At 41.5% G+C, this 25,248-nt stretch overlaps 1 protein-coding gene and 1 long non-coding RNA gene across 4 annotated transcripts in view; one reads left to right on the top strand and one right to left on the bottom strand.

The window, feature by feature from the left end:
- PEAK1 (pseudopodium enriched atypical kinase 1) overlaps positions 1-25,010 on the top strand; it is a 113,874-nt gene extending 88,864 nt beyond the window's left edge. For all 3 annotated transcript variants that reach the window (XM_065688073.1, XM_065688071.1, XM_065688072.1), the window contains 2 exons: positions 8,331-9,079; positions 17,590-25,010. In XM_065688073.1, the coding sequence (XP_065544145.1) occupies positions 8,331-9,079; positions 17,590-18,747 (1,907 nt within the window). In that variant the 3' untranslated portion in view covers positions 18,748-25,010. The remainder of the gene's footprint in view (positions 1-8,330; positions 9,080-17,589) is intronic.
- Positions 7-18,770, bottom strand: LOC136018640 (uncharacterized). Its single transcript, XR_010614513.1, has 3 exons — positions 18,323-18,770; positions 6,148-6,269; positions 7-354 (listed from the first exon to the last, which is right to left on the bottom strand). It is a non-coding gene; the product is annotated as an uncharacterized LOC136018640 (long non-coding RNA).
- Positions 25,011-25,248: the final 238 nt, after the last annotated feature.

The following is a 25,248-nucleotide window of genomic DNA, read 5'->3' as shown; positions in this document are numbered from 1 at the left end:
CGAAGGTTTTCTTTCCTGTGATTTTAAAAGTATCTTTTAATTGCTCTCAATGATAAACATCTCACATACTTTTAAGAGACACATTGTTTGATCTGTTTGGAGGAGCTTTTATCAAAGGAGTTTAACACACAGAGCAGGGAGCCTTTTAGGATGCTTTACTTTAGAGCTTCAGTGACTTCTAAAATATTTGTAGCCATCTTCTGTTTGCTGCAGCATTTCTCATCCCAGTCCGAGAGTTTACTGTTGCTCCTTCAGAAAAGTTGAAGGTATGAATGTCCCGAAGGTACTGCACGGTCTATTCAACTACCGCTGAATTCCTGACGCGTATTAAGAAGATACATGTATGCAGGGCTTCTATGGGAAATAAGTGAGCAAGACAAATAAGCATCTCCTGAGATATACTGTCAATATTATCAGCCTCATTTTGTAAAGCACTTTGATTTGAAGTACTGTGAATTCAGGAATACTTACAGCCATATTTTCTAAAAGGACAAAAATCTCTCATGTATTATGTTCAAGAACATCTGAACACAGGTGTTTCTGTAATACTCCAACCCTGTATTATGTATTAAGCATCTGGACAACTTATTAAGCATTTGGACAAGAGTAACCTGACTGCACTGAGCTGGCTCACACAAACAGGGGGTTTGGCACGTCCATACAGGTTTGAGGGATCAAGGACTGCATTTCAAAGCTTCAGGTGCATACGTTCCTTAGACATTCAGTGATATTGCTGCGTTTTTTTTCCTGAAATGTGAATTAGTGGCCAACTTATTAATGTGTTCTGCTACTAAAACATTCATTAGGTGGTGTTTATAAAGCATAAAGAGGAAAAATATCCTGCCCAAGAATGCTGTTAACCTCCAGCAGGGGATTGTAACTTCAGGGAAGAAAACCAGTATTTATATTTGTATGGTGAACTATTGAAAGATCCAATGAATTGTTTTCATATCTATATGATATACATATATATGTGTATCTGTATATTTTCTGAATTTAGGACATAGCTATGTTACAACAGAATCCAGTCAGTAAATCTAGCCACACCAAAACTATTTACAGCATTTGTGCTTAACCAAACTGACATGTAAAAGGGTAAAGCTAAGATATCATTTAATGTATGAAATATCACTTATTCCTCATGCTGAGATTGCTGGTTTTTAGCCAGAGTGCTGATACAGCCCAGCAATTACTTGTATTTCATAACCAAAGTAATGCTAGTGTGAAGCTTCTGTTCCAATCTGTACTCAATTTAGCTCAGTTTTAGCAAGAGGTTACACCTGATGGCAGCTGCTTCACCGTACAGAATTAGACGTGCTTTTGTTGGTAGATCCCTGTCCTCCCCGTGGCATCTCACAAACTGAGAGTAGCCAACTCCTGGGAAAGGCAATAAAACACCATTAAACACTGGAACATGTTGCCCAGGGAAGTTGTGGAGTCTCCTTCTGTGGAGAGATGCAAAACCCAGCTGGACATGGGCCTGGACACCCTGCTCCAGCTGTGACTCTGACTGAGCAGAGAAGGTTGGACCTGACCAGCTCAAGAAGTCCCTTCCAACCTAAATGCTTCACCGAAATCACTTCCATCTGTCCTTGTTTTGGGCAGTGCTTTTTCTGTGTAGAACTGTATAAAACTTGACTCTCAGCATTCTATTCAAAATCTTCTCCTCATCCTTGGTCGACTTTTCAGATTTGGGGTCACCAAAGTAAGTTTTAGGTTGGAAAGAGTTAAAGTAACTTCTAGGCTTGGCAAGCCTGCTGCTTGTTGTTAAAAGCATTGCTACCCTAAATGGCACTGAGCTCTCTGGCTGCTGTTCAAACCTTCCTCTGGTTTATTCAAGCAGCCTCACTAATACAGATAGCTATCAAGAGATTACTAGGTAGGAATAGAGAATAATTCCTACTTGTTAGCACATCGTACATCACCAAGCAGCAAAATCATAGATTTTGTAGAATTGACAAATACAGATCTACATAACTGAAAGAAAGGGTAATAGAAGAATTTACACCACGTTTGACTCTTGCTTCAACTGCAATTGTTTTTACAGTTACCTTTTTTATAGCTACATCCTACAGCCTGTAGTTTGGAAAATATATTGTGCCCATTTCAATTTGCAGCATATAATGCACAATATTCACTTTCTAAATACTGATATAATGCATATTCTAAGGGGGTTTTATTGAAAAGCAGATAATACTATGTCGTTACCTTGATAAATGTCTGATCTGCAGTTGTGACACATCACATGAAATTTTATGAACAGAAATTACGGCAAGCTTTGGTAAACTTTCATCTGCAGTCAGGTAGTGGTTTGTATTGGGTATTGCCCTCACATATAGCTGGTTTTGGCCTTCTCCTGCTCCCACAGGAGTTGTCCCATCAGCAGTTTACAGTCCTGCCTGCAAAACCTGCAAGTGAGCCTGCAGTTATTTGGCAGGAAACAAACTGCAGATGCAGAATTTGAGACCAACTTATGTGTAAAATGTGGGCTGTATTTGTTATTTCAGCAAACGTGTAACATCGGACATCCAGGAGTTAAAAAAGAAAACATAAAATGCAAGCAGGCATTACAAAGGTAGAGGATTCTTCTCTGGGAATCAGATACGGGGTAAAAGAGTTGGGGCTTTCAGGAAAGCTGAGGTCCCTCTATGATGATAGGATAAAAGAGCCCAGTGTGTTCTGGGTGTGTAAACAAGAGGAGTTTAAGAAGAATGGTTAAAAAACTGCTGTACAGGCTCTAAAGAACAGTTTTGCAAGTGCCTTGTATTGTGGCAGGCCCTTTATAGGGACTAATTGAAGAAGCTGAATCTTTTTAGCTTATCTTAGAAGCAAGAGTCTGGCTTGATCATGGTGTGGATGGATGCCCATGTGGTGAGCAGAACTGTGATGAGGGATACCTTTGGTATCAACAGCCAACGCATTTAAAACTCCAGTGGAGTCTAGATGCAGAAACAAACGTTCAGATGTGCAAGGTCAGGCATGGCTGTTTCTTTCGTACTGTGTGCCCTTATTCTAACAGAAGTTAATTCAGGTAAGCCCCGTAGCTTACCAAGAGCTTAGACAAGAGAAGGAAAATCCTTTCCTTGACGAATCTCTAATGTTTTCTGTCTTTGTTTGAATTTATTAAGGAAATAACTTGATGGAACTTGCAAGTAGGAACAACTGCAAGTAGATTAAGATATTCTCAGTATACTCGGGATAGTATTTCTGTCATTTAAAAAAGAATAGGTTATTTTATTATCAGCTGTTTTTTTCCTTACACCTAAAGAAAAGGTGAAAAAAAAAAAAAAAAAGGCTAAGTTTCTAGGGTTTATGATTGCTGACACTGGAAAACATCCCAAACGACAGCATCTGCCGTGGAGTATTGCCTCAGTCAGTAGGTTAGACAAGAGCAGTGTGCTTTAGTCAGGCTATAAATAAGGTAGTGAAATCATTGCTGACTAAAACTGACAGTTCAGTGACAGACAGTGATTACAGTATCAGTCTGAGGCATTTTGTATACTATATAATTAGTACAGGTAATATCTTTAACATGGTGTAATGGAGGGCAGGCAGCAAGACCTGACAAGTCACCAAGGCAGACAAGCTGTTGCATCTGAAGTTTGCATTTATCTCGTGCTTGCAGTCTGTCTCACTGTAGTTCTGTGCAGAATCTCAGATTATTGGTAGGAAACTGGAGGTGCATCATGAATGTTACTTAACAAGTGATATCTCTCCTTTCTGTTATATATGTTATCCTTAGAAGTGATAAACATGCATTTCTTGGAACTGGGGCTGTGAAGTGTGTTGGGAGCTTTTGCAGTGGTTGGAAGGTACTTCACGCATTTGTGGGTTTTTTCATGGTTTGGTTATTTCTATCAGTCAGGGTATTAAGGATCAGTATAACTGATCTGCTGCTTATACAGAGAAATCTTTCCCGGGCTCTGTATTACAATAAAAATGCAGATTGCAAAGGACGATGAATATCCAAGTACAAGGGGAAAGGGGAAGTACTAGGACACGGGTAGAGAGGGGGAATTTGTAAAGTGGAGGTGGCCAACCTGTGGATTTTACTTAGTGAATACTTTAATCAGCTTTTCACAACTGGACTTTGTAAGGTAAAATGGCGATGTACTGACATGAGATCTACAGGGACATCCGACTCTATTCCTGGCTGTAGGGAGGAACAGGCCAGCAGAGGCTGCCAAAGTAAATGCTGCTGGACCGCTCCGAGATCCAGCTGTGTGATCAGCACAGCCCTGACTTGCAGTGGGTTTCCTGCAGACACCTAAAAGCCACCTGGAATTCCTCTCTCACTCGCCTCTACTGTAGAGTCCACAGTTTTGATTTTAGTTCAGTTGGGGTTTTCCTATGTGTGGCCTTGGAATATTGGTTATCCATGTTGTACATGCATTATTATTACATTTTTGTTGTCCTTGGCAATGTAAAATGAGGAGGTTTTGTCAAAGTGATGTGTTAAGTTTGAGAATGGCAGAGGTGAGAGTTCTTTTGGCCATTTTAGCCCTCTGCGTCTTGTTCATTCCTCTAAATCCTTGCACTGGGGGATTAGGGATTAAATAGTACTATAATGATCACTAAAATTGAGAACAGAGTTAGTAATCATGGCAGTCATTTAGTGACTACTGTGAATGCTAGAGTATTGTTTTCAGCTCTGTTTTCTAAGTCACATCTTCCCACAGGGGATGTTGTCCTTGGATGAGAGATGGTAATGGCATATAATCAGAAAACGACTTTCAGGAATCAAGGGGAATGTAGGATATATTACCATGTCAAGAGTAAAATGAGTTTGGGGAAAGTACAGCAGCAGCCTGCTGTCATTGGTGTATTGGCCTATCATGTTTTGTAGAGCAATGTATGTCTCAGGAATAGTTCTGATCAAGGCAGGCTGGAAGCATGCAGTGTGTCACCCCCTTGGCTTGCCTAATTCACCATTAGTTGTCTTCCCAATTAAAGAAGCATTTTACTTCACAGTTCTGAATCTTCCTGACAATGTATACAGCTGATCTGGTCTAAGCAAAAGCCATGGATGGACTGTCAAGAAATCTAAGCAATAATCATGCCATTACTCTAAGAAAAACATGCTCATGGAATATAAATGGGAATTAAACCTGAGCCCAGTGTGTCAGATTGAATAGGTTCATGAACTAACACAGGTTGCGATGCAAAGTCTGATGATAGACCAGTCACCCCCGAAAATAAAATCTGAATGCGTTGGAGTTTCAGAGCTCTGCATGATACCTGGAGACTTCAGTATCTAAACAGTATAGAGAGAGCCTGTAATAGATGTTGCTGAACTGTAGAATTACTTAAAGCTCTCTAGAAAGATGCTCTCGTATAGACAGAGTTCATTTTTTCGTTCTGTCTTTGAGCAGTCCGGAAGCCACTTTAAATGGCTCTAAGTGGTAGCCTGTGTGCCTGTTCCACCTTTTCATTTGCCTTCCAAGTGTACCTCGGGCTGAACCTTGTAACGTTGGAGCGCCTGTGCAGTAGGTATGGAAATGATGGGGTTTAAGCATTGCAATGGGAGAAGGAGATGACAAGCAAGTAGGAAAGAAGCAAATGGTCTGCCAGGAACTGCGTGCAAAAGAACATTCTTGTGCCTTCGGCAGGGACAAAATTTAAGGCAACCATTTCTTTTTGCTAGACAATGAATTTCAAATGCGGAACATGCAGCATCATGCCATGCTTAGGGAAAGCTGAGCTGGAAAGAATAGGCCATTGGGCGTGAAAGAAATGTACAGCATTAAGAACTGAGCATAAAACCAGTTCACATATGAAGCTTTTCAAACACATACTACAGATGGATAGATTACAATATGGAAAATTAGTTCTTGTGGGGAGAAACGATACTGGAACATGACATGTTTTACAAACTCGTTTTCCTCAGCTGAAAATACTTGGACAAGTAACTACATAATGACTTGCACATGCAGTTCTCTGGATCCTGCCACCCCCACCAGACATCTGCAAAGACAACTTCTGGTTATGAAAACCACCTTCAGTTTTGATGTCACAGTTCTAACAGCTACACAAAAGTCAGTGGGTGCAATTGCAACACCCCTTGCTGTATGAAAGGCTTTTGGAGGACAGAGCCATTAAAGCAGATGGAAAATAAGGGAATCAAGAAGAAACTGCTGTAAATCCTACCTTTCTTGGAGAGAGCTTGTGCTGCTATTGCTGCAGATGTGCATCTTGCCGTTTCCCTGTAGCATCTGTGCAGTCCTTGGATGAGCAAGTCACAGAAGCAACATGTATTGGGAAACTGCCTCCTGAAATAAGAAGCAGCTATTTTAGCATAGTGGGGAAGAGGGTAAGAATGAGAAAATGGGCACGGGATCTTTAACACAGAGTATTGCCAGGGGTACAAGTACATAGGTCACAGATTTTGTAAGAGCAATTGTGGAAGACAACACGTGTTTGGACGAGCAAGAAAGTTGAAGTGTGAGTGAATTTGTCTCAGGATTAAGCAGAAGCCTGTGGCATCTGATGGCGTGTGTTTGGCATGCAGACATCAATTCTGCTTTTGACTCTGAATCGTGCCACTCTGTAGAAACTAACTTTGTGGTAAGAGTTCCTGCACTGCTCAGTTGGCCCCAGTGGTAGATGCTGCAGCATCTCAAATGGTGAGAGGAGGAGCTGCTCTTAGAGCATGCTCCCTGCAATAGCAAGATCAGGAAGGAGCAGTAGAGGGTCCCCTGACTGCTAAATTTTTTTCAAGCCACTTTAGAATGGCTTGGAAGGGACCTTAAAGAAAATCTCGTTCCAACCCTGCTATCATGTGCAGGTTTCTCACAATATCCATGCATAGCACAAAATCCATGAGGCTCTTCTGAGGGTTTCTTGAGCTTAAACAAAACATAGAGATACAGCTTCCCTTTGTGATGCCATCTCTTGTAGAATGATTGAAAAGAGATTGAATGTTAAGAGTTCAAGAGTCACTGCTATTCTGTTTGTGGATACATATAACAACACAGCCCTCCCTGATCTCCTGAATCTAGGAAGTCCTTTTCAGCGTTCTAACCCAGTGTTCCACGTTTTTGTGCATCCTGGTCAAGAGGATCTTAAATTCTATAGTATTCGTAAAAGCTGTAACAACCTATCTTCCAGTGGAAAGGAAGCTGTTGGGTTTTCTCGTCATGGACAGCAAAGTCATTTACTATTAATTATGGACCAAAGTGATGTAATTCCAGTCTGAATCTGAGATCCCCCCAGTTAGGTTCAGCATTCCAGTTCAGTCCTTTCTTTACGAAGACTTGGTGGACTTGGCATTGCTGGGTTAACAGTTGGAGTCCATGATCTTAAAGGTCATTTCCAGCCTAAATGATTCTGTGATTCAGCAGGTATTATGAAGAGTCACATAGCCACAGTGTCTTTCTACTTGCTGCTCTCTTATTAGAAAGATGCTCAGCTGCAGTTATGCAGAGCACCCATTTCATGGCTGCTGTGTTGGAACTGTAAGAAGTGGCTTCCTACTTTACCACAATAGTCAGTGAACCTCACAGGAGCAGCAGAAAACTTAGAGAATAATTTCTCTGAAAGTAGTGGTTGATCATTAAGAGTGGAAAAATCTCATTTTTATATGAATAACAAGTGCTTAATTGTCCCAGAGCAGCCAGTTGGGCATTTGTATTGTCTGTTTAGTGGGGTTTATTCGCTATTATATTATAGTAATTTATTTATTCTTCATTTCCAAGGACTCTGGCAGTTATAAAACATAATTGTCCTCTCTAAAAGCCATCCAGAACACGTGACTGGAAGTTTATCTTCCCTAGAAGCACACGATCAGTCTGTCAGTGCAAATCCCATGCTCTTGTGCCTGGACCTGCCATTTGGAATCTCAAAGAAATAGTACACAGAGCCACTCAGCAGCATCCACCCATAGTTTTAGCACATCTGAATAGGAAGTAAGGAGGAATATTACACCTGATTGACTGGAGAAGGAATTACAGGGGGCTGGCTGTAATTACTGACACTGGAATTTTGCCCGAGTGCCAAAATGGATGTTTGGGTTTTGCTTACACTTTTGGTCATTAATCCTATGGGATGTAAAATACCAGCACTGCTGGCACTGAAGCTGATTTGAATATATAGGCCATGGTCAAATTAAAGACTGACTGTATGTGACTATATATATATATATATGTGATTTGGTCATTTTGATCTCTCATGAGTTCATCTTTTCAGGTATAGATTTAGGTTTTCTTCCAATATTTGGGGTGTCTAGCACATTTTAATTTTTTTCTGCCCTGAAATTCTTTGTAGAGCACAAATATGAGCAGCAGATGCACAGTACTTTAATCTTCTATTACTATTATCTTCTTATTACACAGGACAATCCAGAGCAGCCATGATACCTCCGAAACAGCCGAGGCAGCCGAAGGGAGCTTTGGATGATGCCATTGCCTTTGGAGGACTAGTAGACCAGGAGACAATGAACATCTTACAGCCAACGCCACCTCCACTGCCAAAGAAAACCATTTTGAGAGCTAACACAGAGCCGACTCCCAGAGATCTCCAGAAGCAGGCTCTGGAGAACAACCTGTGCATTGTGGCCAATCCCACCTACGATATTGACACCAACTGGGAAGCAAGCAGCGCCTGCTCTTCTGTCAGCCTGGAGCTCAAGATACTGGACAACGAGTCAGGAGATTCCTTGGACAGGCCTACAGAAAAGCTAAGAGCAACCACCTCAGCAACTAACAGTGTTTCCAGCCTAACCACTATCAGTATTAAGGACCGGTGTTCCAATAGCATGGAGTCTCTAACAGGGAGGCGCATCTCTCACACGAAGCAGGGCAAAGGAGTCCAGAAGCCGCAGAGACAAGCACTTTATCGAGGAATTGAGAACCGGGAGGAGGTGGTCGGTAAGATCCGAAGCCTTCACGCTGATTCGCTGAAGAAGCTGGCGCTTAAATGTGAAGACTTGTTCATGGCCGGACAGAAGGACCAGCTGCGGTTCGGGGTGGACAGCTGGTCGGATTTCAGGCTGACCAGTGACAAGCCGTGCTGCGAGGCAGGTGATGCAGTTTACTACCCAGCTTCTTACGCAAAAGATCCTCTCAACAATTATGCAGTCAAGGTAAGAGGGGCTTGAAAAACGGTAACCCTCCACATCAGTGACAGAATAACCTGCAACACATCCAGTAGCGATAAGCCCTATAAGTGCATGGTTCTTGCAGCAGCACTGTATGAAAAGTAAGATTCCCAGGACACAGGCCCTTCCTTCTCACAAGGAGCCTGGGTCGCATTGGTATCTGCTGTTTAAGTTTCATCTGTTTTTATTGCAGCTCCAAAATCACTAAACCAAAATCAACACAACTCAGTCTTTACCGTGATCAGTGTTTAATTAAATGCTGAAGAAAAAGCTGTATTATTTTAACGCGTGTCAGCAGCTTTTTGGAGACTTGCAATGCACAATCCTTTGGTTCATCTGCGTGCAGACCATACTAAAACATCTCTCTTAGGAAAGATTTCAAAGTTCTCAGTTTTCAGAGCCATGTAATTCTAAATGTTCAGGCTAGGCTCATATATCTTTATGCTCCCATAGGCCTTATATTTTTATCAGTGTTAATCACCAGCCTTCCAGAAGCTCCCTCAAGCCATCAGTGTTTTCTTATAAGCTATACTAAAAAAAGTGGAATGTGTCAGTGTTTTGTGGCCTTTTACTATTCAATTGATTTGGGTCTGGTTTAGTCTTCAGCTAACATGCAACAGAAATAAGATTTACTAGATTTACTTCTTATCTCTTAATGAATAGTTGGCGTTGTCTCACTAGATGTTGTTTACTTTATGGTCTTTTATATAGGTTGTTCGTTTGGAGAGCTGTATCTCTACAGTTCGCAATGCTTATCTGGTAGGGTGATTGTAAAAAAGACAGCTGAGACTCGGCCCTGTCAGGCTTCCTGTGTGACCTTGAGTAAATCATTGAATGTTTGCCTCCTTGTTGAAACTTGAGATAAAACATTTATTACCCAGCATAGATAGGTGTGTGTGGCCCAATTGATTATTGCTTATAGAGAATGTTGACATTCTCAGAAGGGTGGTGCTTTACAGGAACAAAATGTTATCACTCCTGCATCATCGTTTACAGGAAAGATAAAAAAGAAAGGGTAAGATTGGTACAACTGATACGTTCTTCGGAGACTTGAAAAGGCATCTTCCTAAAGCAGATTTGTTGGCATAACCACTGGTATTTCTTTAATCATCAAGGAGCTCTTTTTTATAAGATGTGCAATGAAATATGGGTGTCTTGTGGATGCCACATCCAGTGGTACAAGACGGGTCGGAACCAGACCATGAATATATCTGGCAATCTGCTCTGGTTGCAGAATCAGCAGTCTGGCATTACTCAGTCTGGAGGTTTTTGGTTTCAGTAGACAAATGCAAAAGTGGTTGCTGCTAGGACCCAGGTGGTATTTTTCTGTATAGTCAGGTCTGGGTTATCACTAATGTGATTCCTCTTTGCACAGTATGGATGTGCCCTTAAAGTATTCCCTGATAGACAAGTCCTATAGTTGTTTCCTTATCTACTGTTCAAGGAAGAACAGCAATCTAGCATGGTCAAATATGTGCTTTTTTAATAGCTCCTCATTCAGATGTCTTAAAAGCAGTTCTCAGACTAACAAAATTCACTGCAGGGTAATACAGGTGTGATGGCCTTGAGAGTGAATGAAGGATCCACAAAATATCCTTGAGCTGGAGGTCACCATGAGCTGTTGTGCTGTTACAATGAGAGGAAGCTACTCTTGAAAATCCCCTCCCTATTGCTCAATGTGATGTATGAAGATACAGCCTCGTCTTAACATTTGCCCCAAGCTGATCTTTGACTTCTAAGTCATCAGTCCAGGAGCAGCTTTGTACAAAGCCACATGACAACAGATTGCTATGACATTACACAGAGATTTGGGAATTTAGCTTTAACAGACACACGAGTCTGATCATCGTGGGTATTTTCTGAGTCAAATTATGTAATAGAATATCTCCAACAAATAAGGTATGTGTTCCTGCCTTTTTTAATCCCTCATCCCCCAAAAAAATATGGCAAAACCAGTGAGATTAAAATTACCAGCCTATTGAATCCAAAATGTAGTCTTCCTGTTGGTTTTTATCAAGTCTTAGAAATACACTTTGAAAGTGTATATGGAGCCACACAGTGTAAATTTCTGTAGCTCTTTTGAGTTCTATAGAACTACCCGAGCAACAAGTCAGACACTTCTTAAGTTCTGTGATTTTAATATTAGATTTGAGGAAAAAATGTGACCAAAAAATGTGACAACGGAATTTCTGAATTCTGAATTTTTGTAGAAAACAAGAGACTCACCCCAAAGAGTGTTAAGTCTTAATACATAAGAAACACAAATCACATTTTCAGATTGTATCCCCAAAAGTAGAATTACAAAAGCGCTGTTAAAAATTAAGCTTTCGCTCTTTGACTACTGCTGAACTAAATGAAGCAGAATGAACCTTTTGTGCAGATGGCATGTGCCAGTGCACCTCTATAGTTTGGTGGCATCACCAAAGATGCTCTGATAAACTTGGTGAAGGGCACAACTTGTTCTGTCAAACATTGTTCGAAGGGGTGTGTTGTTTCAAAGCACTGTTATGCGTTTTGCTTCACTCTCACCTAATCATCATCATCATCATGCCAGTAAACATCCTGTGCCAAAAATGGTGCAGGAAGTCATGTGGAAATTATTTTGACTGAAACATGAGTAAAACCAGTAAATAAGTCATGAAACGCCTTTTCCAAATGGAAAAACCAGAAGTTCCCCTACAGGAAAGGTTTCCATAAAATTCTAGTCCCTGAAGTATTTTTCCTTCACTAAGTGCAGTACCACTAAGATAGATCTGGGGCAATATGGGTAAACATTCATCTGAAACCACAGTCTTATCAGTAATTCCAAATATGTAGCATAAAGGTTACCTTAAAGTGAAAGCAGCAGAGAACACAAGGTTTTGTACAGACTGGCCTGGATTACTTTAATTCTTAGTATCTGTATAGAGATTGAATAAGGCAGTGATATGACACATCTTTTTTATTGGGGAAAAAGATTACTCAGAATGAGTAACAGACAAGGTAATTACTGTCACTGGTGTAAACTGCTGCCACTTTCAGTGTTAAACTCGCAAGGAAATTAGTGTATGATATCATAGGCAGACACACAGGAATCATGATTCAGAGTCCACATGGAACAATACAACCATCAAATCCAGCGTGGCTATGGCCTGCACCTTGTGTGTTCTGGCCACAGGCACATGTTGCAATGCAGTTCAGGCAGGATAACAGGAACTGCAAAGGTGCAAACAGCTCAAAAGGAGCAGTTAAATTTATTGCTTTGACTGATACAGGGCAGCAGCATCAGTTCTTGTAGCAGTAAAACCTTAGGCTTTCTGCTAAGGTTCCTGTTGCAAGCATAAACCAGAGCAATGCAGAAGTAGACAGTTATTGGGCTGAATACGGCTGGCAGTTTCCTTGTTGCAGCTGACAGTTTTCCAGTTCTGTTTGGTTTGTCACAGTGTGCTAAGGTGGGGTTTTGGTAATTCAGTTTCCTAGTGGAGCTTCTTGCAGAAGTGTTGCTAAAGGTCATCCCAGAACTTCGTGCTTCGGATGAAGATAAAGCTCTGGACATTCATCTTTCAGCCCGTCCCGAGTTCAGTCCCAGCAGCGTAGAACCCTGTATTTTGGCACATCATTAAAAAGTCAAAGCTCTGTTCCAAGGCCAGATCAAGAAAATGAGGTCAATCAGAGATCAAACTGGCCTCCTTGGAAAGCAAGGTTGTGCCAAGAACAAGCTATCAATTTGGGATTAGCAAGCTTTCATTCTGCACAGAATTTCATTTGCAGTGGTCCCTCTGCGCAGTACAGCGCAGCAGCACAGATGGTGCAGTCTTTGTGATCTTCTGTGTTTCTCATTTTCAGCATTTGTAAATTCATTTCCCACAATATTCATCGTGCTCTAAGTTCACTGACGCCCTGGAAAACGCATAGGACAGAGTGGAAATGAGATTCCCTGCTGGTAAAGTGGAAGTCAGCTGATGGCACAGTAGGCTACTGGCCTCATAAAAAGAAAAGCTAAAGCAGAACAGTTTTTAGAAGCTCTGAACCATTAAAATCTTGCTTCTTAGGGATGGGGGCAGAGAGGAGGAAATGGAAATAGTGGGATATACGGAAACTGGCTCCCACCCCTAGAAATGTGACTGAAGTTTAGTTCGTATGGATGCACTGAAGTAAAGACACGTGGTGACAGTGCATTCCAGTGCAAAGGAAGGTGGAAAGTTTCCATTCCTTCCTACTTGGATCTCTGCTTTTTTCTCATTGTTTTCTTGCATCATGTGGAAGGGCTTTTTACCAACATTGCTTCACCTTTTGAACAACCAGCTCTTTATCAGCTTTCGAAATGAGGTTTGCCAAGCCCTTATCAACACCTTCCTTTCAGCTACTATCACATACCTTATCTTCATAGCTCAGCTGATTGTATTTCATTAAAGCAAATGGTAAATGAGGGATTGATCCTACTTTCTGTTGGTGTTTCAGTCCAGGTATTTTCACCTTTTTTCTTTTCCCATGCCCAAAAAAATAAGAATTCAACATGCGAGGTATGTAAAAGGCAATGGGTTTTCCATGGGTTTTTAGAGTAGTTAACTGGAACAGACAAAAGCTTTGAAAATCATGCAAAGAAAACTGGGCCATGTATTTACTCACAGTTTCGGCACAGCATTAACTGTCACAAACAGAAAAGCTCTGTATCCACTCCTTTAGCAGTGCATCACAAGCAGTCTAAAACACTGCTCCCTAAATCTTTTCAAATGTAAATCTAGACTTTGGTTGCATTACTGATTCTAACCATTTTGAAAATGTTATTCCAATACAAGTTGGAATACAGAGTTATGCCAATACAAAATGCTAGGAGGAGCATTATTACCCATTAACAGTATTAAACACTAACATTCAGCACTCTACTGCAAAATGGGAATATAAAATAGAGTTCTGAGTAGCATCTGCAACTCAGAAAATGATAAATAGTACACGAAGTTTGTCAGTAAATTGTCTTTACATCCTATAAGCTTTCTTTGAACAGATCAGTAAGAAAACTTGGTCTGCCTCCACTGCTTTCAGTTCCTCATTCCAGCGAGATACTGGTAAATAAAGAATGCGAGCTGTCCAAGCTAAAGCCCCAGGAGTCACCTGGACTCAAGCAGCTGCATTTCACAGCAGAAGTCTGAAGAGAAGCCAGATGCTTACAGGAATGTTAGTTTATTGTAGGTTTGTCTTGTAGAAAGTGTTTTCTGAATTCAGACAGGTGAACCTTTGTTGTCATGCTCCAGTTCTGGAGTGCAGCTTGTAGACAGCCCAGCTTTCCATTGTAGACAGCCCAGCTTTCCATTGTAGGCAGCCCAGCTTTCCATTGTAGACAGCCCAGCTTTCCATTGTAGGCAGCCCAGCTTTCCATTCCCCTTGTCAAGTACAAAGCATTTAGTGTACAGATTTTAGTGTTTGTTTCTATGGTCAGCAATTTAATCAGCCTTAAATAACCCAGCTGCCTCTTCCAGTTCTCACTTCATGGTGTTCATAAACCAAAAGCAAGAAGCAGAAAATACCTCCCTAATCAGATCTTAGCTCTCTTGACTTTGTAGATAGTGCATGCATGTTCATGTGCCCATATACTTCCCTGCCTTTCATTTCTGTTTTGCTGGTATAAAGAGAGGAGTCTGAAACTCCTAAAAGAGACTTTGGGGAAAGCTTGTGCCGTGGATTCAGACTTGAGAATGGACGCTGCTCTGAAGGTTTTCATGGACCACACTAACAGTGGAGTTAATATTGTGACTTGTTCACTCTGGGATCATTACAAACAAAGTCCTGTTCTGCTTGATGCTGGAGAGGTCTTCACTGGAACACTGTATTCATTATAGGGTACCACTCTTCAGGAAGACGTAATAAATGGGGAGAACCCAGAAAAGAGCAACAAGAAGAGAGTTAGAAATAAAGACAGGAGGACTGAGGGCTGGAATGAGGGAAAAGGCGGCAACGAAGAGGGGGAAAATTACATTTCCCAAGTGTGAAGGTGTAATGTTAAAAGATAGGAATTGATATTTTTTTAATATACCAGCTAGCAGAAGGGCCATCAGTTCAATTTGTAAAATAGGCTTAGGATTGAATAGCAGGAAGGAAGACCAAGGAGAAGACAGAGGACAACTCACTTTTGGGGTGTTTTTAGTAGGCTGGAAAAGCATTCCTTAGGAATGAACCAGCTGGCACCATACAGATCAGGGCAGTTCTGCTGGCTCAGAGGAAAAGGGAGTGAGTGCAAAGGCAGTGTACTTTGCCCTAATAGCTGAACACCTTTTGGTGCAGAGGTGCATGTCAGTCATTTGCAAATCAGAAGGAAGCATCAGCACCTCCACAGAGCATGTGAGAGCTGCTTCTGTACCATTTGCGAGCCCTTTTCTTAAGTAGGAAAAATAGGCTGCCTAGGACTGAAATTAGAAACTAGGAATAACTGTTGATTCCTTTTCTTTTTCTTTCGGCAAGGAGAAATCCTTTTCATACGCTTTAAAAAAGGCCTTGTATTCACCAAACTGAGAAGTATTAGTTCTTTTAAGAACAAATGCTCTGTGGATTATATATTCTTAATAGATTACAATGTAGTACAAAAGCTAAGGGTAAATGCTTGTTTGCACTTTTCTTACCACCAAGTAAGCTTGACCTTAAAACTCTTTCAGAATGGGTTTCTCTTTTGGATTAGGTCACTTAAGTACTTCTAAAACTAAAGGCTGGATTACAACACCCTGAACTTTTTCTGCAGTTGGAATTTATTATCCCCATGGTTGGCTGTACAGGAAAAAGGCCGTGGACTTGCAGGGCATGGAAGACTAAATTATTCCATTTTCCTTAATAGCTGTTCTCCCACTCCGATTTGATACATGCTGGTAGGGTCTATATAACATTTTTCTACTCCTGCCTTCTGTGCAGTATTAAGTATGTGATAAATCTGTGTCTCCCAGACACAATCAGCTGGCATTTTCTTTGTATAATTCAAAGGTTAATGCTGTCTTTTTACTGTATTTGTTTAAACTTTTGTAACCCTTGAGAGAAGGGAGGGGGGGAACTTTCCATCAGGAACTGACTTCACCTCTAACAGGATAAAATGTATTCGCAACTATGAGTTGGCAAGAGCCACTGTCCAAACAGGGCAATTCTCAGCATTTCCACAGAATTATGACTTTCCTCACTCAAATAAAATGGACTAGAAAATGCATTTTTCACATGCGTTTCTGCATGGCAGTTATAAACAGTCAGTTTAAGCCACTGTGCACATAAAATACAGGGAAGTCTAAATGCACAGTATCAAAGACAGGAGGACAGTCAAATACTACTTGTGTCTACTTTCCTATGATTATTTGCCAATGCACTTTTCTCATCAATAAGCAGAAGGCTCGATCTCCCATTAAACTATATTAACCCCATAAGCATATAAAAGATGAAAGTTTTGGGTTTTAGTGAGATGTATTCCTATTTTCTCTTCCTTTGAGCTTTGCAGTTGGAGCATTATACCAACTGAATGCTTGGGCTCTAACCTTGTAAAGCTTACGACATACACTCAGCTTTACACACTTGAAATGAGCTCCCTGAAGCCGGTAGAACTAAGGTTGGCACGCATCACACCTGAGGCTTTGTAAGGCTGTTAATCAGTAAGTGCCTTAAAACAGAGGCCCTAATAGAGGTTGTTCAGTGACTGTTGTCAGGGGGTTGGAGCAGCCAGTTGTTATGGCAGTGCCAACAATTACTGAGGATAATTATTATGGTGATAATTTACATATCAACAAGATATTGCTGGACAGAATTAAATACAGCTCTATATGGCAAAATAAAAACATATACTTAGGATCAATGCAGTTCAGGTACCATGTTCTACTGAGTTTCCATTCCTCATCTCAGACAGAGCAAGTCCGCTTGCCAACAGCCTCTGCCATGCACACATACACCCTTCACTGCAGACATGATGTGTTAGCCTGACACAGCTGCAGCTGATAGATTGCAGTTTCCAGTTACAGTGGGCAAGGAGCATGCATCCAGTCACTTAGCTCAGCTCCCAGGTCGTAACTTGTTATGCTGTGCTGAGTCCTGCAATTGTTTGATCATACCCTCAGATATTCTATGCATGTTTGTTTGTATCTCCTATTGCCATTGATTATTGTTACCTTGTTCAAGCTTCACACCAAGTTGAGAGAAGAACACAAAATAGAATGATATGGATAAATAGTAACTGTAAAGTAAGCGTCACTGCATTTGCCATGTGTCAGCTGCTATTCTGACTGGGAGTGCAACCTGCCTGAACTGTGTTTTCCAGTGAATAATATTTGCACAGGGAGATCTGTCTGTATGTGTTGATGTGCACTTGCTCACTATCCAATGGAAGTGTTTATGTGCCTTAAGATAGGCTGCCATGGTCAGTTCAGGAAAGAGCTTTTTCAATGTTTGTGTTTAGGGTGACCCTGTGAATACCCATCAGCGAAGTACCTATTAAATGTATAGATAGATATATAATTTACAAATGTAAGTGTTATGTCTGTTCTGTTTTCTTCCCCCAGATTTGTAAGAGCAAAGCTAAGGAATCCCAGCAGTATTATCACAGCCTGTCTATCCGGCAGAGCCTGGCTATCAACTTTAACATCCAGCAGGACTGTGGCCATTTCCTCGCTGAAGTGCCAGTTCGTCTCCTTCCGTGGGAGGATGCTGATGCACCAGAGGTGGAAGAAGAAGAGCAGGAGGAAGAGGAGAAAGAGCCTGAGCAGAAGAACAGAGACACTCCCACCAGTCCAGAGGCTTCACAGAAAGACAGCTCGAGCAACCAGGGGACCATCAGCAAGCCACGCAGCCGCGTTGTGGTCATCACGCGGGAGGTCCCATACTTAACAGTGGCCGACTTTGTGCGAGAATCTGCGCCCCGCCACGCAAAGAGCCCAGATTTATATGAGCGGCAGGTCTGCCTGCTCCTTCTGCAGCTGTGCTTGGGCCTGGAGCACCTGAAACCCTATCATATCACACACTGTGATCTGCGCTTAGAGAATCTGCTGCTTGTTCATTCCAGACCAGGCGGCAGCCCTCTGAGCTCCGAGTCCATGGAACCCAGCCCCAGCACTGCTTGCCCAGCCAGATTAATAGTGAGTAATTTCTCCCAGGCCAAGCAGAAGAGTCATATGGTGGATCCTGAAGTCCTGCGGGATCAGTCCCGCCTTGCTCCAGAAATCATCACTGCAACACAGTACAAAAAGTGTGATGAGTTCCAGACTGGCATCCTCATCTACGAAATGCTGCACTTACCCAACCCCTTTGATGAGAATCCAGAGCTGAAAGAGAAGGAGTATACTCGTGCTGACCTCCCCAGGATTCCTTGCCGTTCCCTCTACTCTCAAGGGCTTCAACAACTTGCCAGCTGCCTGCTGAATCCCAACCCTTCGGAGAGGATCCTGATATCAGAAGCAAAGGGAATCCTTCAGTGTTTGCTTTGGGGTCCACGTGAGGACTTGTTCCACGCTCTAAGTACATCTTCCAACCCCTCACGGAGAGATGCTGTGCTTCAGAACTGGCTGGATATCAAAAGGACGCTGCTGATGATCAAGTTTGCAGAAAAGTCCTTGGACAGGGACTGTGGAGTTATTCTGGAAGACTGGCTCTGTTGTCAATACCTGGCTTTTGCCACTACAGACTCACTTCACCGCATTGTGAGAATCATGCAGCAGCACTAGTTTGTAGAGCCTGTTGCTTTTCATGAAGCACCTCCCACCTCCACCCCAGCCCTCCCTCCAGCTTGCCCTAGGGCTCACACTTCATATGAGTGTTAAGAAATAGCCTAGATATCAAAGCCAGCAACTCTGAGCAAATAGGTTCTAAGTGGAGAAATTTCATCCTGTACCCAGTATGACAGAAACTTTACCTTTTTTGCCAGGCCTGTTAGGGATTGATTATATGTACATGACTGCATTTGGACCAGACAGTATGTAACTTGATTAATATCTGGCTGAAAAGGAGAGCAAACTTTGATACCACTATTTCTACTACTGCAGTAAGCAAATTGCCCTCCTCTGCTGGTTAGCTTCTGTCATTTCTGTATGTAGCATTGAATAGCAATGACCATAAGCAGAGATGGATTAGTTGTGAGATGAGTGATCCACCATGCCACAAAACACTCATTTGCTTCCATGCCACATACCATGCAAAATTTGCCCTCAGCTTGGTCAGTCCCCTGCCATGTGGGTGAATCCTCTTTCCTTTGGTCTCAACCAAACAGATTCTGATCTTTCTCTTATACTTTACTCCTTTTTTCCCTCCCCAGCTCTGGCTCCCCTGCTGACTGCAGCAAGTCTCAGTGGGCAGTAAGCATCTGTGCTCAGACCTCCTCCCTCCTGCTCTGACTCGCTGCCTACCCATCTCCTTTCTAATCACGGAGCCCCGATTTCAACAACACTGCCTTAATCAGACCATTACCCTTAGCTTAAGACCTCTGCATTAAAAAGCAGACTATGCACACTTTGTCTATCCCATTTCCTACATGACATTCACAAGCCTGGACTGTTGATGTACTATAGCTATAACCATGTTTATACAAGAACAATACAACACATGGTTGGCAATTGAAATTCCCCTTCCATCGCAAAAGGCACTAAAGCCTGACTTGAAATGGATAGGACGTACATAACCTTCTCTGACAATCACTGCTATGAATCTGGGATAAAAATAACAGCCACCTCTTCTGTTTTATTTTGGTCTGCTCTTGTCACTTGTGCCATATTGCAAAGTGGGACTGAAATTGGCTCTGCTGGTATGTTGGCAGGGGATAGAAATGTTTAGAGCTTGTCTGTGTGTAGCTAACAGGCCACATGGAGACACTTTTACTGCAGACACAGTTCTCTGAAGGGTAAAAACAAGGGGGCAAAAACACTTGTTTAATTATTGAGGGAGCTGTTAAGTTTGGCAGCCACAACTAACAGTATCGTGATCCACTTTCCCCACAGCAGTGTTTGGCTGCTTATCTCTTGTCTGTTGTAACTAGTGTTTTCTAAGATTGCTATAAAATGGAATGTTGTTAGGATAGCACAAAGAGCATTGCGGAGTTTTGGACTAGAGCAGGAACTGGGATCAGAGACAGCGTTTTTAAAAACTCGCCCTGAAGGAGCTTTTCACTTTGAGAGGCCACTGCTGACTTCCTTCCTTCTTCCTTCCTTCCCTGACCCCGTGGCCATTTCCTCTGGAACCTCCGCAGCTGTACAGACAGTAGCTTTGCTCAGTCTTGCTAGGCTCTGAATTGCTTCCTGAAGCGCTCGGAAGAACTGATCTGGATGCAGGGGAAAAAGTGATACCCAATATTCTGACCAGGGCGATGGAAAGCAGACAGCCCTAGTTATGAGCCTGTGCTTCGCTCCTATGGATCTATGTGCAATTCTTGTATGTATTTTTTTAAAGCTGTACATTACAGTGTTCACTTTACACACCAGCCTTTACCTGATGCTAGATCTGCAGCCCCTTCATTTACTTTTCCTGGCACATAAATGCACAGATATCCATGTGTTCTTTTTATGGATTGATGTTTCATTTTAACTGTTAAAACTGTGAGGAATCAATTCACTTCAGCCTTGAAACAAATAGCCACTTTATACAGCATATGCATGCTTGGACCAGATACATGGAAACTGAACAAACAGTCCTGCAGGCTTAAAGTCAGCAAAACTAGCTCTGGATCCACACCGTACATCTGGAGGGGTTGGAATGTCTCTATTATTCTTCTCTGGCATCTCTCAGAGCTAAGCTGAATAGTGTGTGGAAGCCTACATCGATTGTGCTGTAGTATAGACTGTCTTTGTGACCTTTCTGAAGATTTTTTCTGTTTAAACTTCTGATGATTATTCTGTTGTTTGATTCACCTGTATCAGTGAAGGATCAGGCAAGGATAAGGATAATATATTTTAATGTGATATATATATTTTTTCTTTCTCTTTTTGGCAAAAAGGTCAGGATGGTGGCATTGATGCAGAAAAAGAAGACAGTGCCCGAGTGCAATGTATGTAGTTGAGGTACTTCCACTACGTTGGGAAAGAAAGTTTCTACGCTACTGCTGAGCAGCTTGTAGAAGAACCTTTACAAAGAATCACACACATGTTCAATGCAGCCCTGCTTTATCTGGACACAGGAGGGCAACGCTCTCATAGTTTAAATACACTGAGCATGACAAGTCACTTGCGTACTATCTACTAGCTATTAGTCGCAACGTGTTGAGCTGCGAGTAGGGCTTCTTGTTCTCTGTGGTCTGGTTTTGTGTTTGTTTCGTAGTGTGTGTGCACATAACTTCTCACCTAACTCATACAGGCCGTACGAGCAATTCCTGGACCACTTGCCATTGCAGTGGGCTGATTCCTTGAAGCCGGTAGGTGTTTCTGTGTTCCTGGACACGTGTTCTCAGTGTCACTTTCGTGTCAACATGCACATGCAAAGCTGAGTTTTGAATGTTTTACAGCCATCCGTATTTAACGCAGCTGGTCCGAAGCCTTTGTATCTCTAGCTATCTAATTTCAGTTTGTATCTTTCTGTGATGAACCAGTACTCATTTTAGCTCTGCAGTATAATCAAGCATGGATAGATGTTCACTACCAATCTCTTTCTTGTGCAGCACTGGGTAAACTTTAGCAATTTGTAATGTTGTGTGGTTTTTTTCTTTCAGAAAGAAGGAACGGTCAAAGTAGTCAAACACAATCTGGCCTGAGCTATTCCTTGGCGAGCTTGAGTCTGACTTTGCAGATACGCCCATAACTGATGATTGTAACTGTATTTGTGGTGGTTCTCCATCCTGGCAACACATAGTGCCACATAAGCATAGAAGAATGTATGCATTAAACTGATTGTAGACACATCCTAAGAATGCTACAGCATAATTGCTAAGCAAAAGGAAAAAAACCCGCTCTGTTTGTAACTGGGATCCTGTACATGGCAGGAACAAACCCCCGGCTGTGCATGTTACAACTTACTTGAATATGTGCACAGATCTTGAATTATTTGTTTTTAGCAATGTCGCACTTTCAGTTGAGCTCAAGAAATAGGAAGAGCTGCAAATCTAAGATAACAGTATTGACTGTAAATATATATTTTTCTATTAATAAAAGCTGTCATTCAAATATTTTTAACATGAACTCTAAAGATTTTTCCAGTGGAAACTAATTTCTGGGAAAATCAAATGCTTATTTGAAGAATTACGATGAGTGGTTTCCGATCCTATTAGAGCCATTAAAACCCTCTCTAATGTTACAGAGAGAGCACAGTGATTGGATTCACAATGTTTAGTGCCTTGTCAAGAAACTCAAATGTAGCTGGTCAGCTGGTGGAAATCTTATTCTTTTCATAATAGCCCTAGAAATAATACTGCCCACATTACGATGCAAAAGACTTCCACGCAATTAAATGCTGTACTTTGTACGACACGGAGTTGATCTGTTCAGTGAGATTTGCTTTGGAGTGTCTGTGAATTAGTTCCTTTAGGTTATTTGTAGTACAGCATAAACCTGAACTAACAAAATCCTGGGCTTTCAAATTTGGGATCTGCACAGGGAGAATAGTAGTGGATAACAAAGTCGATTGGTCCAGACTGACCACAGCATCAAAAGAAGCCTATTGCTTTGACAATCTACTGCAGAGAGCTCAGCTTCTAGGGGATGAGGAATCTGATTAGTCTGGAAGAAGCTGTGAAGGTAAGATGTGCTACTTCTGCTATAGGTAGTGGACGTGCTTCATTCCATACTCTGTGGTATGAAACGCAAGCCTCTGTTAAAACAGGAATTCTACAAAACTGCTCCTAATATGTTATGGAAAATGGTTTTGGTTTGTATTTCTTAAATAGGAATTTTTTCACTAATTAGCTTTCGCACGGCAGATCTGATCCAGTCAACATGCACAACCAGGTGAATATAAAGAGAATCTACTAGTAAAAACTTCTCTACGAATTTTCAGGAGTGAGGAAATGCAGAATTTTATTCTGGAGTGTCTGGAATGTCCACATACAGAAGCCAAATTTCCCTTCAATACCCAGACATGATGAAATCAATAACTCAAGCTAGGATATGTTGCTGGCCCACAGACAAGAATGCATGTAGCAATTACAGGAATGTTCCACCTTAAATCTTTATTGCTGCACGCGCCCCGGCAGCACCTACAAGGTGTGAATGGATCATTTTGACATGTTAACACAGGGGAATTCCCACATGGTAGAGAGAAAAAACATATTCTTTAAATAAATCACGTGTGGTAGGGTTTAGCTACTGGGAGAATTTATTCAGCAGCTTCACGCTGTAGGCCCTTAACTTTAGCATCTACACATAGTATTTGCTGCTGAAACAAAATGTGTGTTTCTCAGTCCTTGCGCTGGCGTGCCCCACCAAAATTAATTCTTTTCTTTGCGATAGCAATTGAATTGGTGTGTAAATATAAATTAAATAGACCTGGATTTATTTAAATCAATTCTAACTTTTCCGAGGGATACAATGGAAACTGAATCAGACCTTTTAATGCACTTTCCCCCTTTTCCCAGATAGGAATTAAGCTGTTTCTCTGGAGAAGCAGCACATGACCATTACTCCCTGCATGACTGGGCCATCTATTTTACTCTGATTTTGCAGAGGTAGTGCCGATTCTGGTAAAACTCCTATAGAGCCTAGAGCACAATCAGCTCCCTTCAGTCCCTGCAGAGAGAGATGTGGTGATGCTGTAGTTACGCAGTAAGATAACATCAAAGGAGTGCAGAATAGAATTTCAAATGCCTCTATAAAAATACACCTGTGGAAATATTCTGTAAACAATCATCTGGATGCCAAACACTTCAAGGGAGGAATAGAGCAAAAATACTCTTCAAAAGAAATACTGGGGAGAACTTTCTTTAGGGCACCCTCAGCTCCAACAGGACGAGCGAGTCTTTCCCACTGCTCTGTGGCAGAGGATTTCTAGTAGATATTTGTATGGCTTGTATTATTCACCTGGGTGCAGTATTAGAGGGACGGAGATTTTGAATAGGTGTAGAATGTAACTCAACTGCTTTCCTGTAAGTCTCCTTGCACTGGTGCTCCACTCAGCGTTTAGCTGGAAACCACAGAATGCTTTCAGATCAGGCAGAGGTGCCAGTGAGAAATGAAATACTCCACTTCCCTGTACATAAGCATTTTGCCACTCGACAGAATTTGAAATTTGGTTTGTACTTCAGACTATAAAGATTATTTTTTTTTTCCATTAATCCAAGGGGAAGATTTCAGGGATTTAGGAGAGGTTGGAACTTTTTTTATATGGAGGAAATATTTCTTCATATATATACATATATATATATATTTGTGCGTGTGGGCATGTTTTAATATATATATGTATGTATATGAATTTTTGTATCCCAAAAGTCATCTTTGCCCCTTTTGCTTGAAAATATATATATTATATATTGTATATATAATATATATTTAAGAGTGTGTAAATTTGAATATGGTCATTTCATCAATAACACCTCTTCCAAAATGACTCGAAACTTCTGTTTCTTTGTCATTTGGCTTGTTGGTATTAGAAGGTTTTGCAGTTGAAATTCTTGGGTTTTTTTCTTTGAACACTTGATTATGCTGAGCATTGAAGAATATTGTGCTTGTTTTTAATCAAAGGGGAAAACTTATTTTTCGATTTGGGATTCAAAAAGCGATGGACTTTTCTAAATGGGATTTCTTGAATCCCTTCGGTAAGGGATTTGTTTGGGTTTGGGTTTTTTTTTCATTTCAACTCCATTCTTGTGGGTAATTTGTATTTGGAATTCCTGGTTGCATTGCTTTTATCTGGTGCTTCATATCGATATTTACACATTTTTATATAAGTATATAAACTTCAAGCCTTCCTTTGTGATCAGGGGCAGTTACACTCTGGTTTGCTGTGGTACTTTGCTGTGTACTCTGTGGCATTCATGTTACTGTGTAAATAAACTAGTTTTATTACACTCAGAATCAAACCTGCAGTTGTCTCGTTTTTCTCTCTTCCTAGGGAATTAGACAAAAATGTGTGTTTCTGAGGAAAATGCATGTGGCAGGTTCAGCGAAAGACGAACACAGCACAAGAATAGCTGGCTGGTTTGCAGTGGGGCAGATCCAACCTTTGGTTGACAAGACTGATGCTCAGCATCTCCTGCCTTGCCACCACAGTGGCCAGGCATCCCAGCTGCAGGAACTGCCAGTGGCTGGGACATGGCA

This window comes from Lathamus discolor, chromosome 8, assembly GCF_037157495.1.
Source record: "Lathamus discolor isolate bLatDis1 chromosome 8, bLatDis1.hap1, whole genome shotgun sequence".
Taxonomy (NCBI): Eukaryota; Metazoa; Chordata; class Aves; order Psittaciformes; family Psittacidae; genus Lathamus; species Lathamus discolor.
Note: the sequence above shows the minus strand (reverse complement) of the source record. Positions and strands in the feature narration are given on the sequence as shown.